Source organism: Coffea eugenioides, chromosome 3, assembly GCF_003713205.1.
Source record: "Coffea eugenioides isolate CCC68of chromosome 3, Ceug_1.0, whole genome shotgun sequence".
Lineage (NCBI taxonomy): Eukaryota > Viridiplantae > Streptophyta > Magnoliopsida > Gentianales > Rubiaceae > Coffea > Coffea eugenioides.
Genome location: NC_040037.1, coordinates 42,159,452 through 42,178,673, shown reverse-complemented (window position 1 = coordinate 42,178,673; position 19,222 = coordinate 42,159,452). Strand labels below are relative to the sequence as shown.

Here is a 19,222-nt window from a genome sequence, read left to right as displayed (position 1 = left end):
TCATTTGACATCATTCTATATGCATTACCTTCTCTCATCTCCCTGTTATTCTCCATGTTATCCAAGCATCAGATGTTTGATCTTTTTAGCCAGACCCTCAGAAGGAGGTTTTCATGATCTTTGGCTTCAGTTGATTTTTACCTTCCCACCTTGAATTTGAAGCGTTTGAGGGAATGTTGGATATCAATACGCTGTTGCATTACTTTTTTACCTGCAGTCCAATACACTCATCCAAACGTATTTAGCATATAAAACTTATCATTGAATTCTAATGAGCCGAACAAGAATACTTCTTTCCACTATTTACCCTAGACATTATTATTTTCTCTCAATTAAAAAAATGATTTATTTTAATTTTACCCTTTCCACCAATTCAAAAAATTTTTAATTCCTATTTTAGTTATTTTTGGGGTTTTTAAGTCCAGGATATTTCCTAGGAAGAATGAATACAAACGTCATGCATTTATCTGTCAATATAACTAAAGGAAGGAAGAAACTATGTCTCCAATTGAAAAAGTCACAAATAGGTTTGGAAGGAACTCTTTTAGTTTTTTTCTAATGCGTTGCAAATGTGCATCAGAACACAATATAAAAAATAAAAACAAAAACAATTAAAAGACCAGCATATCAAGAAAGCTTTCCATAAAAATCCCAGTCCCTTAAATTTGTTTCTCATACATAATGGATAATGTCATCGGTTTTACAGACCAACAGATAACGGAGAGTCAAACAACAAAGGATTGGAACTGCTTGCACAAGAGTAACAGCAATTAAAATTATGTTTTCTGAAGTATATCAGATGAAATGATGCCAAAAATGTTCATGTAATTGAATTCTGCTATCTAAAGCTAAACACTAAGCAGCTTTTCCTTTCACTGCAGCATGCTTTGATTTCTTCAACACTGGATGAGCTCAGCAAAAGTCTATGACCAAGAATATCACCAAGGATCAACTGAAAGATGATCTGAGTACCTTTTCCATCAACTATCAGAAGTTTGCTTAACCTTGCCATTCAAGAACTGCAGTATGTGTTCCCTTTTCCAATTATCGATTCTGCAGGAGAAAACAGGAATAGCATAAAATGTCAATAGATCATGCTCAACGAGCCATCATCATCTCAATGAAACAACTCTGTTCAAGTTGTGAGACGTGAAGCATAAAAAATGTGAATCAAACAAGTCTAGGCAATGAAAAGAACTAAACCTAGGAGCTTGAAATTATCGTAGTTTATTCTGTGTCTTAGCTGGGAAGATACTGGTTATAAAGAGCATAAAATATCTCGACGTAATCAGTCTGGTACTGAATTCTTCATACATACTAGGTAAATGCAGTTATCAAAATTAACTTAATCAAAGTACAACGAATAATTCGCCTAGCTCACCTAATTGTTTCCTTCTGTTCTCCATCATCATCCAGCATTATCAACTTTGGTGGCGAGTTAAATGCATATCGAACTTTAACCGATGGGAACTTGTCCTTCTCTTCTTCGATGAAGCCCACAATTTCAGGATAAAAGACCAATTTTCTCATGCAGACCTCCAAGATCGCTCCAGAATATATAATCTGAAATAGCATAAGCAAAGTACCTTTAACTTGAGCTGTGATAAAACACCAGAAAAAAAAAAAGACGGAAAAGTTCCTTGAAATTGACATCTAATAAAAAAGAAATATATTCCACTCATATAATTAGAGAAAATGAAGAACAAGTACACATGTTTAGGCAACTCTAGAACAGAAAAACATTGAAAGACACATGATTCTCTAAAGGAAGTAGTATTTCAACTTTGATGTAAATCCACTTTTACTACCTGCATAACCTAGGCCCAGAAAATTCTATATCAACGTTCAAGTCTTTACTTACTTTTCGTTGGAAAAAGGTAAGTCTGTTCAAATTTTTGTGTACTATTTGTTTCTAATCCTATAAACGAACAAATCGCAGTTCATAAGATTCTATTCACCCAGACGCCCGTTCTTAACTGTTTGAACCATAACCTAGTAAGCAGAGATTCTAGTTTCAAGTACACAATATGTGACCATCTCATGGTGGGGCAACTCATGTTGTTGTGGTAAGGCTTCAGAAGTAAGCACGCATGTATATGTATAGTAATATGATTCTTTGAGAGCTAGGGACAGTGAGATCAAGTATTTACCATCAATGAGATTAGGCAGAATATGATTAACATATACACAAATAAAGAAATAAACGGATCATAAGTGAAAAAGTATCATTATTATCCAGAAATTTAAGACAAGTATCCTTCTCTCTCAGCCTGACACACATATTAAATAGTATAGGCATGTATTAAGACCACAATAGGAGGAAGAACAAGAACAGCCTATGTACAAGACCACTTAAGTTCAACAAGCAAGAAAATCAGATTTAACACAGCAAATCTGAACAGATAATATGCCAAACCAGTCCAAAATTACCTTACTCATACCATCATCAGAATCTTCCGTGCAACACCTTCGACAATCAGACACCAATTCTGAAATTAACAGTTAAAAAAGATGATGAGTTCAATGTATTCTACTGGAGAAAACATACATAATATAAGAATTTCTTGGATAAAAGAACAGAAGGATGATGCAAATAACTTCCCTATCTCGGTCCATAATGCATACTGAATATCATCTACTAATCAGATTGGCATTAAAATGTCATAATCATCCAGTATCATAACAAATTGATTTGGATAAGTGTGTCCAACAACCTATTTTTTTATTAAGTAGTAGAAGGTTCCTGGTTTTGCGGATACAAAGTTATTGTAAAGCAAGCATGGCAATTTGCATTAGATGTTCGCTTGGTGAAAAATGGAAGAAATAAAGGAAAGTGCATCTAGTAATCTGGCAAGCAGTACAATGAACTGATGCATACTATCACAAGAAGCTTTAAGATAGCCATCACAATTACAGTTCAATCCTTCACATCCAAGTCATCAATATTTGGACATTCACATCATGTAATAAGCTCTATACTTGATCCCATAGTCAGTGGTCGGCAACCATGAGAAGATGTTTACTCCTTTTCACCCATACTTCTCTATTGTGAAACCGAAGAATTAGGAAAAGGAACAGTGAATAAGTATTAATCAAGGCATTATTCTAGCCTCTAGAATTCAACTGTAAAATCATCATTGAGACTAAACAAATCAACAGTTAAAATGTCCAACTGATGCTAAATCGGACGTTTGAGAGCCAAAAGAGAATACTGTGAACAGGCTATGGTGCTAGGAAACACCGAAACAAGCTAATAGTTTTTTCACTTAGTAATCATACTGAGTTCCATAAAACAATATTGCCAAAATTGTCACATCAGTCAGCCATAAATGGTTCGGAGATCCTCCATCCAACAACACTCTAATCACCATGTTTCCTAGCCTCATTTCACCTTTCCATGTCCAAATATAATTCTTCTAAATAGCAGACCTAAAGTATAAAAGTTTCTATGAGGCACTACACTTGTGCAGTATTTAATTCTCCAAAACCGAGCATCTCTAGAAAACAAAAACGTCAACCAATTCTATGCAGCTATGCATATGAGAAAGCAAAGAGAAAAGGAGCAAAAGCAGGATGACAAGGATATGCAGATCTCATCCTGAGTTAACCAAAACACAGAAAGGATAACCCTCAATGCAAAGTTAAGTCAATAAATTGTACTAAAACCTAACATTCTGTGCTAATTTATTATTTTCTCTGTTGCTTTTCATTGATAATTCTTTTAACAATGCAATATACTAAGCCACAGCAACTATCCAATTGAAAACATGTAAAGGACAAATGCATGGACACACAAGCCACCTCAATACAAAAAACATGTAAAGGAAAAATACATGGACATACAAGGCACCTCAATACAAGTGTCACCATGACAACAGTTGCAATAGCCCCTTAAACCATACTCATTTACCAAGACAATTGTAAATCTCTACTACCATCAACAAGGATAAATTCGTCATTAAATATAAGCCTCAAACTTTCTTATGATTAAAGTGAGACTCCAAACCTTTCTAGGTTAGTCACTCACAATTGACAAAGCATCAAGAGCCCAAGGGTGCAGTAGCATAACTATTCTAGGTCCAATAGTAGAACTTAGAGGATCCACACCAAACAAAGAACTAAATAGAAGCCTTCCCAGTTCCACCCTTGTTCATCTCAGCAATGGCTACCCTCTAGGGCATATCCAAGGGTAATAAAAGAGTATACGCAAACCATGGATAATCCTCTAGTTGCAACTGAATCATGGTAGTCCTGCATCCTTTCTCCAAAAGAGCAATCTTCAGATGAGGAAGCTTCAAGTTCAATATGTTCTTATTTGACAAGTCCCATAGACTTTGAATTAGAGTTCATCACACTGATGAGCGTGCAAACTCCTTACAAATACATATACAGACAGCCAGACAGACAGACAGAACACTAGCTCACTACAATCTCAAGATCTCTAAAAGAGATCAATAGGTATGGTCCTAATCATCAAATATAAGGAACTACAAATCGTAACTTAGGAAGTCGTGATCGTTGAACTCTTGTTCTTGCATGGCTTGATCATCGTCAGCACAGGTGCAACACATCCTCAAGAGCAAGAAAACAGAACCATTACCGTAATCCATGCTAGTTACTTAGAATTCTACAGATTACAATTTAAGGCCACTAATTGCATGAGATAATTTAAGAATCCCAATAAAGATCTTATTTTGATTTCTGTGATTGTGCTTAAGCTATCTGAGGCACAAAAACAAAAAAGAGAAATAGTCCGAAATAGACTACTATTTACCCATCCATCTTTGATCAAACTTAATCACAAAAAACTACAGCGAAAACAATAAAAATCAAAATACACTTATTGACTGTTATAAGCATAATAGCTCAATCTGATTGGTATAAAAACATAGCCTTTTTCAACTTCTCGTTTCAAATTATCACGATTGACATCTCACACATAAATAAGCAATTCAGAAGTCCATCAAAAAACCCAGACCTTAAATCAACTAAAACCGACAAGAATCGCATCTTTTTCCCACTATTCTTTAATTTCGACAACCAATCAGCTATAGTAAAGAAACAAGAATCCCAAATATTACCATCTTACAACCCATGTGAGTAATCAATTCAAAAAACCCATCAAAACCCAGAAATAAAATCCACCAAAAGTCATAAATATCTAAGGATCAACAAAATTCATATAATAAACGTACAACCTTGGTCCTTGACATACTCAGCAAAGGTGTTGCAGTCTGAGCAGAGAGCCAGACCATTGAATCCCAGACTCTCACACTCTTTGGTGCTAAGTTGCTGCTCTTCTTCTCCTCTCACCGAAACCGCCCAAAGCAATGCTAGCAACATCACGGCGTAGATCAGCAACCTGCCCATTGTGGTGAATTTGCAAAAACACACACTCATACAGTCCTTGCCTGGAAGGGAAAGAAAATAGAAGAACAAAGTCGGTCAATGAAGGGCATTTGCTCCATATATTTTACCCTTTTGGGGACCACGCTGAATTTAAACAAAATACATACATATACATAAATATTTGTCTCTCAGGTTTTACTTTTGAGTTTTCACTACTCCTTTGACCCCAAATGGTGGAATTTGGTTTGTACAAAATTCATTTTTTTAGGTTTTAGGAACTAATTTTTTTCTTTTGTATACTTCTATAATTTAATTAAGTTTAAAAACTCGAATTTTTTTCCCCAAAGCTTAGGGACCCTAGGGTACCGATAATAATCAAATATTCACATTAAGTTGTTATATGGTTATTTTATTAATGGTCAATTCCAATAAACCCCCTCAAAGAAGGCTTATTTGTTACATTACCCCTTGAATGTTTAATTAACTCAATCCACCCTCTGTACTATTATAATTTTTCTCAATCAAGTACAATTGGGCAGCACAGCCCAATTTGGAGCTGAATTTGGCATATGATACGCACAAGTTTTTGTTGGGATAAGTTATGTCGATCAAAGGACGGTGGTGGTCTTGGTTTTAGGAATATGAAAGCCTTCAATTATGCAATGCTAGCTAATCAAGCATGGCGAATTCTCCATAGTCCTAACTCTCTTCTAAGCCTCATTTTGAATGCCAAGTACTTTCCTGATACTGAGTGTGTTTGGATAGTCCATTATTCTGATTTTTCCAAATAATCTGACAGAAAGGTGTTTGGACAACACCGCAAATAACCCAAAAATGCATGACGCATGCCGCATAAGAAGTAATCACATGTGGAATTGTTACTGCAAACCAAAAAGGGCTCGCATCCACGTGGAGAAAACTCTAGACCCACATCGTGTCATGTCATGTTTGCTGGCCGTGTAAGACACAGCTGAGCGGCTTCTTTTTAATTTTTTACTGTTATGTCCACCCGTGAAGAAGAAAAGTAAAACTAAAGATGTGATTCCTTGCTATTGCACAGAATTTATTCGCCATAACCGTCCTCCTGCTCTTGATTTCTCCTTGTCTTCTCCCATCAAAACCTGCAAAAGCTAGGCTTGCATTTTCATCCAAGACCAGAAAGCTAGAAAAATCCGGCAAACGATTCAATTTCTCTGCTCAAAATCCACCTGAAAGGAGAGCAATTTCCTACTGTGCTACTGGAAGCTTGGAGCATTTTATAAAATTGCTCTCCCTTGGGTTTTTTTTCACAAGAATACCACGATAGCTCCTCTAGTAGCCGTGGTTGGGTGACGGATCGCGATTGTGCACTACACATCGCGTATTCCTAGCCGTTGTCTTCTTGTATGCAACATTTACGGAAAAGAGCGATTGAATGAAGGTGAAGATTGCCCTAACACAAGCTGTTATGAGCGATTCGGTTAGTAATTCACTATTCCTTTGTCGGAATTTCCGATTATATATCCTCAATTTGATTTCTCTTGCAGTCTGTATAACGAAAACATGTGTAGAAAACTCCAGTATCTATTGGTAGAACTTGGAGGTTGTTAGGGTTTTTGGGATTGCTACATTTATGCTTTTTTTTCAAATTATGTTTGACGGAATTAAAATTCATGGTGAAAATGATAATCTCCTTGTCCTTTCATTTGGCTAGTTCACTATCCCCGCAAGAAATACCGAAGTAGTTGGCCTGCTAGTTTGATTCAATACCGAGTAGTTTTAGAATGCCATGTTGAATGAGCAAATTGGATTCTCCAAATTTGCAGTTGTTTTGCATTGGATAAGGTTTCATGTAAACAATTGATTTATTCTGGCTTCCTAGGTAGAGATGTCTATGTCCAAATAATACATTTCACTTGCCAAGGGTGCTGTATTCAAGCACGAAACTGACCTAACAAGGGTAGTAATAGGCCCACTTCGCTCAATTTTTTAGGTTGCTTAATTTGACTGAACTTTCCACCTCATACAGAGTTTTGATGTCCATGAGACCACCAAGTGTTTCCTATATGCATATCTTCTCCAATGCATTTCTTGGTTTCCCTTTTGTTCATTTGTTATGGAAATGTTTCTCTCATTGTTTTTGTTACATTTTTTTAGTGTTGAAATTACAAAGTTATAAGCTACACATCAAACGGAAGTGTTCATGCCCACTGCAAAAAGGAAAAAGGCTTTAAAGGTCACGTGGACAGTTGGTTGTAGCATATCTTGTTTTACAAATGCATCTCAGTTAATAAAGTTGAATACTATGCTTGTTCTTTTGATCAGAATCCCTATCCAGCTCTTTAAGTTTTGTCAGTGCCCATTTTTTGTGCGACTCAAACGACTTTGAAGAAAGCCTAATAAACTACTTTGAGGTGAGTTTTTAATTTCCCTGAAGATACGAATTTAAAGGCTTGTCTGCTCCCCGAAAATTTTTCTGTTAAATCCATACTTTTCTGTTCATCCATAGATGTCTGAAAAAAAGTACTGGCTGGACTGGGAAAAGAAGCTGTATATATGCACCTATGTTGAGTGGCAGAAAAATGGAAAGTGGGAGGCAGCTCGGAGCACCTTAGCAAACCACACTGCAATGGTCATGTACTTGACTCAAGCATGCGGGGTAACTTGCACTAGAACTCAATTCCAGTCCAAGTATTATTAAGTGGTCGATAAGTGGAGATTGTTCACACATCTTCGGGGTGATTGTGCCAAGCCAGAGACGGGGATAGGATGGGATGAGAAACACAAATGCTTCTTAGCCGGAGCAGATCAATGGGCATATTTGTACCAGGTATGGTATTCCTTTATACCTTGAATCGATATTGGCAAACAACTTCTGCTGTCTATTATTGGTAGATGTCAATGTATGGTTATAGTTGATAGTTTAAATTTGCGAACTTTTTTTGTGGTTGGAAATTTGCAATCCACGTTGGTTTTAAGGTATGTGTTATTGCAGCAATTTATTTGCTGCATTAACTTCAATCTTCTGGGGTCATTAATAAACCAGTTTGAAAAATGTTACAAAATATGATCATTCAATTACTACTCTCAAAGATGTTGTGAAATGAATGTGCCTTGGAATTATCCCCAACAATGACAGTTCAACCATGCTTTTATTACTTCAATCTTTTTGATAGGGTGCATTTTAGTAGGTTATTTCGCTAATATTTCATAATTGTTTTGACTAAATATTGCACTATTTGGAGGATTCTACTTAAGTTTTGTGTTTGGTGTTAATTGCAGAAATTGGAGGAAGAAAGGTGCTAAAAATCAATATTCCAAAAGACTTTCTGACAGTTAAACGTGGGCACGCTGAAGTCACGTCCCAGGACAGGATTGTTGGGATCGCACACGCATGGGAGCAGTTTCCAAAGAATTACGGACTCCAAGTTCGAGGCTATGCTGGAATAGTTACTGTCTTTTTCTATTAGGTAGTTGAGTACTATTAGGAATCATTTTTCTTTCTTGTTAGGATTTTGTGAGATTAGGAAAGTGGAGAAAAAATCCGGACTAGCATGAGTTTTCTTTCTCTAGTGGGCTTGGCCGCAAGAGGATCAATTCATTAACCTTTTTGGTGGTTAGAAACGTAGAGGAGAGAAAATTGTACTTTTGATCTTTGACATTTCTTGCCTTTTGGCAAAATTTGGAGAAAACCAACGAAAGTCACAATTGTTGACTTGTTCTATTTTTTCTTTCTTTGACCGAAATTGTGAGACAAAATTTAACAATTTTTCCCAATTCTCTTCGCATGTTCTGTTCTCTACTTATAGAGAACTAAATTCTTATTTCTAGTCAAATGGACAACTGAAGATTTGGTTTGGTGATAACTGTGAGATCTAAATTATTTTAATTGCTTCTTTCGTTCATTGATATTTGTATGTTTTCTACTTTTAATGGTTGTAGTTATTGTGTATGATTAAATAGTACGCAATATTTGATTATTCACGTAGTCTACTTGCTAATTGAGGGTAGTTGAATCCGTAATTGTTCGATTACTTTCGTCCCGATGGCAACTGGGTTTAAGTCAGGGAAACATACAATCTAATTTAAATAAATTCTCGTAGCGTGTTTATTAATTATAGTAGAGTTTCTCTAGTTTCTAATGGAATTGGGGAATAAAACCCTATGGTCGTACCTAGGATTATTCCTGAATTCGGGAAATAGTCAATGGTCGTACCTTGATTATCAAAACAGTAAGGAGAGACTGACTGTCAAATTGTATCGACAGTTAAAAACCTACTTATTAATGAATGTCAGGATTATATCTGAATCGATGATCAGTTGTCTGAACCATTTCTGAAGTATACCCTTGGCTAGAGTTTTTTCCAATTATTTCTCTCAATTAATTATTTTTCACAGTTAATTTATTTAGTTAACAATTCATTAGTATTTGATTTTCAAACCCCTCGTTTGTCTTAAAAAGAAACAACTTTTCCCCAGTCCCTGAGAAGATGACCCTACTTGCCACTGTCTACTAGTTAATAAATTTTGTCAATTGATTAATTCTGGTATATCGGATTAAGCAAACTCTTCGAATCCAGGGTGAATCAAGTAACCCATTGCACATCCAGAATCCCTGCTCCAGTACCTATAATTGATTGTTGACTAATTTTAGTGGTAGTTAGGTTTTTTTTTTATTATTGCACAAGTTCAATACCTGTCACTTTTACAGAATACATTTTCACTGTGTGTTAGCGCAATTCTAGATGGTAGGTCACGGCTTGTACCAACTTGTGAATATCTTTTTGGCATAAAATTACACCAAACAAAGTGGAGATTCGCCTTATTACAAAAATTTGTAGTGCTGACCCTGATTTTACTTCATGTTTAGCTGACTAACTCCTGCCTTGTGAAAGATCACAAGTTCAACTGATTTTGTTATAGCTTTTGAACTTGTCCCAATGCTCATTTCATTGCCCATTTGAGCAGAAAACTGTTGTTTTTACCTAATAAACTTTGTCCTGGTGTTTGCTTAATAGCTAAATCATCAATATGTGGACTTTCAATACTCACATAGTACTAATTTGACGATTCTATGGGATGAGGTGATATATGACAAATAAGCCACAGGCAATCGAGCTCAATCTTCGGCTCAACCCCCACCCTAATATGTGCCTCCTCGAATTCGCAGACGTAGGGATGATTCGAACATTAAAGGCAAAGGCATGGCTTCAAGTTCTATCATCAACCATCGAAATTTTCAGGGAACATATGATGATGACGGAAGACCTATTCTAAGAAATCCAGGCAAGTGACCATTGGGTAATGCTGCCTACAGTTTTGATAAGGAAGGCTCAAGAGAAACCAAGTCCCGAAGGTCGGATTCGAATAACTACCAAGAGACACTTAGCAATTTCAATAGATTTTCCTCCATAGTTTCGAATGAAAAAGTAGCAAAGGAGAAATATTCAACTGAAGTAGCCACAAAAATTGTGGAAGGACTGAAATTAGAGAGAAGATTGCACATGTATCTGTTGAAAGAATTGTTAGATGAAGAGTTTCGTGCTTTATTTCTTAACTTTAGTGAGAGTGAGCGGATGACATGGATTGAATTGTTCATCATGCCGAAGATGGAGGGGAAGTAAGGAAGTTCGGATAACTTTAAGTTTTAAAATGTCACCTAACTTATATGTTGTGATGGATGACGTTTGTATTTGATATTTATGATTAAATTGTTGTCTGTGATAGATTTTATTTGCAATTTACCACCAGATTTTGGCCCGGATATCCATTTTTCCGACTTTTGATGTAATTAAGTTACTTTTTTATTTAAGTAGTCCCGGATATCCTATATGATTCGGCATTATTGAACTTATAACTGATTCAGGCATATACAAGCTTTTAATTTAAGAGCTCTATGCAATGTACACGTGAATTTTTTTTCCTACCTGAAGATCAATTGGTTCATCGGCTCATTTGTGAAACAAACAAGCCATTATAGCATACTTTTTAACTTAAAGAAGTGACCGAATAAAGCATGGCCATTCTCACGGTTCATTCAACTTTTAGGGCCAATAATATGACTGACATGTCTAGTAATATGGGTAACTTTTATTTGAAGCCCATGTGACTTTCATTTAAAGCGATTTATATATCTATGATTCATATTGGGCAACTTTTGGCAGACCCGCTAACATGGACTATACATTTTTTTCTTAATATAATCAATTAAAAAATAAAATAGGCAACCACTTTGAAATGAATGACCATGGCTTTATATCTATTTCTCTGTTAAATATGCTGGATACTACAATTTTAAATGTTACGACAAAAGCAATGCAAGCCTTCTTTTTGTCTATGTCGTTGAAATGAATCACTACACATTAATGATCTCTGAAACGATAGGAATTATATTGATAAAATCATAACTGTACACTTGTAGAGCAACGGCTCCAAGAGACTATACAAAGGTGTTAGACACCTTGAGGATTGTTCCATTCTTTATCACCATAAATGCCTACTGCATAAATACTACATATTAATGATCGACCACGCATGTTTATCTCTATTTGAATAACGTCAAATTTGACTTGTCATTTCTAACTTCCCTAAAAAACAGTGCATTGACGGTTCTTTATTGCAATTTCCTGTATTTAAATGGCAGCAGAGTAAGTTGTAGCCTTGCCTTTGATATCTGTTACTGCTACATCCTCTATTTAAAGCCGTATAATGTATTAATGCTCCACCTCACCATCATTCAGTTAGCCTATCGTTCACTACCTGTATAGTCTTGGTCTTTTTTTTTTGTGTTCACTATCATTCAATTAATAGCTGTTTTTGTGTCATCAATTGCAGGCTTTTGTCCAAGTTCATAGATGGCCAACTTTAATCCATATTTTGCTTCCTCCTCTTCTAGCTCAAGCTCTCAAGAAGATGAAGAGGCCATTCTGAACGGTGCAACTATGTTGCTTTTTTCACCGGATACGGAACATTATGATGGGCCTCTTATCAAAATACCATGTCGCAATGGAGACATGCCTGGTTGGAAAGTGGGTTCAAGAGCTAATAACAGGTCACCCATTGCGTATATTGGAGAATTGCCGAATCACAGTCGATAATTTCATGCAACTTTGTGAAATTCTAGTAGGCAATAACTATGTTCTTCAAAATCCACACAAACATGTGTTGATCGAGGAATCGCTAGCCATGACTTTAGTTATGTTAAGTCATAGCATGCGAACTCGTGTACTAGCCAAAAGATTCCAACATTCAAAGGAAACCATTCATAGAAATGTAGCGGAAGTACTGTTGGGGTTATGTTGATTTGCAGAAAGAATTATTCGACCAAAACAAAGTAACGATGTGCATCCGTGAATACGATATAGCACCAAGTACTATCCTTGGTTCAAGGTAAAAAATGTTTTCACTCTCTCCAATAAATGAACTAAAGATGGAATATAACAAAACACTGATATTTTCATAGTGCTTTCTATACTTAACTTGTGGATATTTCTGTTCCTCCATTTCCAATTGTTATGCTGTGACTGAGGCCCAATCATTCAATTTACCTCCAAATTGTATAGACATATCAGAAGCTCTCAACAAAATCGCTTCCTCTTAATAGTGCCACCTAAGATTAATATTTTAATATTAAGGTTTTTTTAATAATTGGATTTATAACTGGCTATGCTTCAAATTATAAACTGCAGGACTATTTAGGTTCTTTGGACGACACTCATATCCCTGTATCAATTCCGGCAGTAGAGCAAATGGCTTACACTAATAGGCATGGGACTCAATCACAAAACGTATTAGCTATATGTGACCATGATATGCGATTTATTTTTGTCTATGCCGGATGGGAAGGTAACGCATATGATGCACGGGTGCTAGAAATTGTAATAAGAATGCACACCGACTTCCCAATTCCTCCCCAAAGTTATAACTAAGTTGTATTATTTATACAACTTGGATGCATATATATTGGGGTATTTGATGGTCTAAAATTTTATACCTTAAAATAAATATATTTATGCCACTATTCTGATTTTCGCGAATGTAGGCAAGTTGTATCTCGTTGACGCGACTTATAGGATGGTGCCAAGTTTGTTTAGCACCGTTCAAGGGAGGACGCAATATAAGAGTTGGACAAGGACGTGGTCAAGGTCAAGGGCCGCAAGAGCTATTTAATACTCATCAATCTCAGCTTCGTATGTGATTGAACGCACTTTCGGTGTCTTGAAGCAATGATTTGCCTATTTAAGGGGGCCGGTTCTATATTCATAGATGTAAAAATAAATCAATGTAGTGATTGCGTGTTGTGCACTACACAATTTTCTAAGGAAAAATCAACTTTCGGATGATCATTTCATGCTGTATGAACAAGAGGGTATGCAATTCGAAGGCGAATGTGGAGCTCCTTCATACTCATAGATACAACTGTTGACAGTGTCGCTGCAAGAAATAGAAGATTGGAAGGTAATGAGAGAAGAAATGGCTAATCAAATGCATGCCGCGTCATGAAGGCGAAGACAGTAATTGAATGAGCATCACTGGCCAACATGCTATATGTGTAGGTAACGACAAAATAAGCATAAAAACGGATAAGGGGTACGGTGGAGTTTACCTCAAAATGCATGCTATTTTAAACTCTTTCTATAGACAGTGTCCCTGCAAGAAATAGAAGATTGGAAGGTAATGAGAGAAGAAATGGCTAATCAAATGCATGCCGCGTCATGAAGGCGAAGACAATAATTGAATGAGCATCACTGGCCAACACGCTACATGCGTAGGTGACGACGAAATAAGCATAAAAATAGATGAGGGGTACGGTATGCATGCTATTTTAAACTCTTTCTATATGGATGAGTTAAATTTAAGAAGTTATTAAATTTGTATAGTAGGAGATGTAGGATGAGTGAAATAAATTGTGCAATTGCTTGTTTTTGTCACTCTCCTTGGTCTTTACTTTCTTGGAAACCCGTATTTACGCCCGATGTACTGGTGTATTTCAAGCATTCTATATTAATAGAAGTTGTTTCATTATTCACCGCAACCGCTTATACTCACAACTTTCAAAGTAGGCCACCCACAACTCCAGACACACATCCAAGGAGAAACGGATAAGACCCAAGATGGAAATCCACCTAAGAAGCATTCCTCCTACAATGGCCACATTTTAGAACTTTGCTCCTGGATTTTTCTGAATTGTCCTCGTCAACATTACATTTCGTCAATACATTCAGTCTGCAAACTGCAAAGCCAAATGTATTTTTCGTTATCTGAAATAATTCGAAGGAGTGGTAAATATTATGTCAAATATTATCTATCCAAACACTCTCACTGATTTTTTCCATGCTAAGTTAGGTCACCGACCATCACTTACCTGGAAGGGTATTCTCAAAGGAAGGAAAGTCCTAGAATTGGCCTGTAGACTTTGTGTGGGTTTGGGAGATTCTATCCGGATTTGGAATGATAGATGGCTCCCAAGACCAAAGTCCTTTCGCATCTGTTCTCCTCCTTGCTTTCACGCATATGTATCTGAACTAATTGACCATGGTGCTCACTGCTGGAACTTAGGTTTGATCGATAGCATTTTTTGGGCGGAGGAAGCTGAACTTATCAAAAGTATACCTCTGGCAAAGTGTCAGACGAGGGACAAATAGATTTGGCACTACTCAAAGAATGGAAAACTCTTAGTTAAAAGTGCCTATCATGCAATCATGGATTCCAGCATTTTTCATGCGGGGCGGCAAGAGCGGGCTAGCACTAGTTCTAACCACAACAAGGTTTGGACGAAGATTTGGGCTTTCGATATCCCTAACAAAGCCAAGCACCTCCTCTGGAGAGCCTGTCACAACTCCTTACCATCAAATGATAATCTCATGAAGCGTGAAATCATATCGGATCTCACTTGTGCTATTTACAAAGAGAGCTATGGCAATCTATCCCATACTTTCTTCTACTGTCCAACGGCAATACAAGTCTGGGCACTTGTCCTCCTAGAAAGAAAAATTCACAATTGCCATCACTTCAGTTTTTGCTCTGCGGAAATTATTGCTCTGGTATAAAGAAATTATTCGCTCATTGACGTCTGCGGAATGTGAAATTTTTGCTATGTTGTGCTATGCAATTTGGAACAATAAGAATGCAGCTTTGTTCAATGGTAAAATTCGAAATCCTCTATCCTTAGTCAACTTGGCGGCTCACAGCCTTAGAGAATTTCATGAGGCCAATACCCAACCTATTATGTTTCCACCCCAAACTGCTCAACTGAGATGGTTAGCCCCGCCTTCTCCCCACTTTAAAATTAATTTTGATGCTGCCATGTCCACAGCTCAAAGAATCTTTGGCGTTGGAGTAGTGGTTCGTGACCATGAAGGCTCTTTTATTGCTAGCCTTGCAAAGAAATTCGTTGGTTCGGTGAGTGTAGAAATAGCGGAAGGCCATGCTACTAGGGAAGCGGTCTATTTGGCAAGAAATCTAATGATTCCAAACTTTATTTTGGATGGAGATGCAGCTTCAATTATTAGGTTATCCTTGATAAGGAAGACATCCTGTCTGACTTAGGCCTGATTATTGAGGATATGCGTTTAGCCTTACTAGATCAACATTGTATTGATGTCAAATACATACCGAGGAAGGCAAATAAGGTTGCGCATACCTTAGCCAATCAAGCTAAGAATGCTAGCTTTTCTGAATCTCTTTGGAATGCTCCTCCAGTCTTTGTCAAACAAATTGTGCTGGACGATTTCTAGCAACCTCAGTAATAAAATTTTGGGAGAATTGTAATTTTGGTTCCCAATCTATAGTGTATGAACGGAATTATCCCCAATCTATTTCGAAAATCAATTTTGGTCCCCAATCTATTCAACTGTGTGCTAAAGTGGACAATTGATGGAATCTCTTCAATTTCAATCGGAACTAAGTCACGTGAGATTACGTGCCGGCACCTAAAACCCCTTTTTCAATTTTTTAATTTCTAAAACACGTTTTTTCTAGTGGCTTGGCTTTTGGCATGGACACTCTTGTCCCTTCAGCTAGATCAATCTCCTCCTCGCCAATTCTTTTCCAATCAAAACTCTGAATTAGAGATCCCAAGGCCAAACCCACCACCCTCTGTGCTAGGCCAAAACCAAGGAAAGATCTCCTTCCCATTCCAAATGGAATCAGCTTTGATGGCTGAACCTACAAGCCTTTGAATCTCTCTGGCTTGAAGCTTGTTGGATCATCCCAAACGTTTGGGTCCCAGTGAACTGCCCATGCATTAACTAGCAAAATCGTGCCTTGCAGAATATTGTATCCCCCAATTTTACAGTCATCGGACGACTCATGTGGCACTAGCATTGGTGCTGCTGGTACAACCGAAGTGTTTCTGAAATAATGTTATGAAAATAAGGAAGATTGGATAGATCATGTTCGTCGACCAATCGATCTGTCCCTACTTGAGCATCCAATTCAGCTCGAGCTTTCTCTAGCACCTAGGGATGGTTGAGCAAAAGAGACAAGGCTCATTCTATAGTCACCAATGAAGTATCTGTTCCAGCCGTAAGTATGACCTACCAATAATATACTAGTGGTTCAATTGAATGCTCATTCCAGTTCAACGGTGAAGAATGGCTAATAGGGAAAGAATATACTTACCAGTATAATCCCTTTGATGATTTGGTCCGTATAATCCCTTTGATTTCTAATTATTATCATCCGCTCTTCTCTCTCGGCTGTTTGCTTGCTTGCTTATGTAGTAGTAGTGCTGTTGCTGCTCCTATTGTTTGTGCAGGAGAGTTGAACTCGGTCCATCTCTGACGTTGATTGCAGATTATCTCCATTACTAATGGAGGCAAGAACGAGACTTTGACTTGGAGGCCAAGCTAAGCTTCTTACTCGTGCTGTAGGTTCTGGGGATTTGAAGGTGGCGGCCAACAAGAGGAGTAATTTGGATTGTGAGATTACCCATTTCATGTCTTTGTTTAATAAGACAAAAGGCAAGAGAAAGCTGAAAAAATTAAAAAAACGTGTTTTAGAAATTAAAAATTTGAAAAAGGGGTTTTAGGTGCCAGTACGTGATCTCACGTGACTTAGTTCTGATTAAAATTGAAGAGATTCTGTCAATTGTCCACTTTAGCGCAAAATTGAATAGATTGGGGACCAAAATTGATTTTCGAAATAGATTGGGGATAATTCCGCACATACACTATAGATTGGGGACCAAAATTACAATTCTCCCTAAAATTTTTCTGTTTGTTTTCTTATCAAAAAAAAAAAAAAAAAAGAAACTACTCCCAAGTTCTTAATTACCAAATTTGTAATTACTTACTCTTGATAAAACATTTTCTAAAACAATCTAGTTATTCTCTATATCACTGAAAATTTTAATTTTATGTAGCTTTTGATTAATCATAATTGAAATTTATCTGACTATTTATTAGCTTATGACTAATGTTTTCGTTATCTTTGTTACAAAGCAAAATGTATTAAAAAATAATTTATATTTTGTAAGGTTAAAAGTTTGTACAATATGTCTAATAATTATTCACAGTTCATCTTGACTTATTTTATTAGTTCAAAAGTTTATTCAAAACTATTTTGTGAAATTTTATATAGCGTGTAAAGGGCATTTGGCCCTGCATAGGAACAAAAGAAAATTTTGTACAACATGGGAAGGTAATTTGATCAATTCATGAACTCACGTGCATTGAACATGTCAATTCAGTCCGAAATTGAGTTGTCCAACCCAATTATATCTAATTGAAAAAATTGTAATAACATAGGAGGATAAAATGATGCAATTAGACATTGAAGGGGGCTACACAAGAAAAATGCATTGGAATTAACCATTTTTTTCTTATTTACAATCCCTCTCACCTTACCATCCAATCCAACCCTCCCTCTCCCCCCGGCTGGTCTCCCCCACCAAATTATTGTAAATCTTAATTCTACTATCAAACAGTTATCTGTAGTAAATATGAAAAATAGATATGAAATATTAAATATAAGTGCAAATAAAGAAACTTAAAAATCACTTAAAATTGCTTGTGTATAAGTGCAAACACTTGTTTGCATTAATTAGATGAATTTGATATGACATATCAAGTTTAAGTGCAATAAGGAACCTTAAGAATCACTCAAATCCCTCGATTGGTTTACCAAATTTGTCATAAAGATGAAGTGGGATTCATTACTTTTAAGAATAATGGTGCCTGAAATTAATCATGCCTATAATAGTAATATTTTTCTAGTTAAGAATATGTTTGTGCAAAATTTTTTTTCCAGCTGATGAGTAGTGAGATTTAAAATATAGAGAGAGTGAAGGAAGGATTTAAATTCGAAACTTGTAATTCCTAAGGACTTATCCTTAATTACTAGACAAAAAAATATGTATGTGCATTCGTATATTAGTTTCATTGCTATTTCACTCCGCCCTCCCCTCAAAGATTTTTTGTAAACCGCTATTAACCATGGAATCACATCTTTCATGTACATGGATAGAATTTATAATTAGGATTAATGATTCCATCTTTAAAAACCAAACAAAAGCAATCAATTAATACTTTATAATATTAGAAGAAAAAAAGATTAAAATAATGAATAATCAATTAGATTATTAGATGGTCAGTCACTTTATCAACCAAAATAAATGGAAATAGGTCACAATCAAACGTGCAAAATGAGATGACAAAGATGACATGTAGTATCAAGCCACTGCACCAATAACTTTAAAGCACTTTCGTTGGATATCATGCCAACTGCTAAGTTCTATCAAAAATTCAGGTTGACTCAACTGACAACTAAAAACATCGGATACCTATTAAGATGAGTCAAAGAACAATTTGCAGTTTTGATGCCCATCAAGAAAACACTGCATTAGCAATAATTTAACAAAGGAATACGAGTTCTAGCAACTATAAAAGGAAGA

The 19,222-nt window shown here is 36.3% G+C and overlaps 2 protein-coding genes and 1 pseudogene across 2 annotated transcripts; 1 reads left to right on the top strand and 2 right to left on the bottom strand.

Annotated features, from left to right (window-relative positions):
* Positions 1-625: 625 nt before the first annotated feature.
* LOC113764911 (selenoprotein F) lies at positions 626-5,459 on the bottom strand. The gene is made up of 4 exons (XM_027308955.1): positions 5,199-5,459; positions 2,431-2,489; positions 1,382-1,563; positions 626-1,053 (listed from the first exon to the last, which is right to left on the bottom strand). The coding sequence occupies exons 1-4, from the start codon at positions 5,398-5,400 to the stop codon at positions 981-983; spliced, it is 516 nt and encodes a 171-aa protein (XP_027164756.1). The 5' UTR covers positions 5,401-5,459; the 3' UTR covers positions 626-980.
* A 6,723-nt stretch (positions 5,460-12,182) lies between these two features.
* Positions 12,183-16,064, top strand: LOC113766666. The gene is made up of 4 exons (XM_027310831.1): positions 12,183-12,356; positions 13,017-13,205; positions 15,313-15,729; positions 15,840-16,064. The coding sequence occupies exons 1-4, from the start codon at positions 12,183-12,185 to the stop codon at positions 16,062-16,064; spliced, it is 1,005 nt and encodes a 334-aa protein (XP_027166632.1).
* A 217-nt stretch (positions 16,065-16,281) lies between these two features.
* LOC113766665 lies at positions 16,282-17,263 on the bottom strand (annotated as a pseudogene).
* Between the last annotated feature and the right edge of the window lie 1,959 nt (positions 17,264-19,222).

Excerpts from the sequence above, each read along its gene's own strand:
- LOC113764911 (XM_027308955.1), bottom strand. The coding sequence starts at position 5,400 with ATGAGTGTGTGTTTTTGCAAATTCACCACAATGGGCAGGTTGCTGATC. Across the intron at positions 2,490-5,198 it reads TGAGTATGTCAAGGACCAAG|AATTGGTGTCTGATTGTCGA; the intron begins GTTGTACGTTTA and ends TGTTAATTTCAG. Across the intron at positions 1,054-1,381 it reads GAACAGAAGGAAACAATTAG|AATCGATAATTGGAAAAGGG; the intron begins GTGAGCTAGGCG and ends TTTCTCCTGCAG.
- LOC113766666 (XM_027310831.1), top strand. The coding sequence starts at position 12,183 with ATGGCCAACTTTAATCCATATTTTGCTTCCTCCTCTTCTAGCTCAAGC. Across the intron at positions 13,206-15,312 it reads ATGCACGGGTGCTAGAAATT|AAAGAAAAATTCACAATTGC; the intron begins GTAATAAGAATG and ends TTGTCCTCCTAG. Across the intron at positions 15,730-15,839 it reads CAAAGAAATTCGTTGGTTCG|GTTATCCTTGATAAGGAAGA; the intron begins GTGAGTGTAGAA and ends TTCAATTATTAG.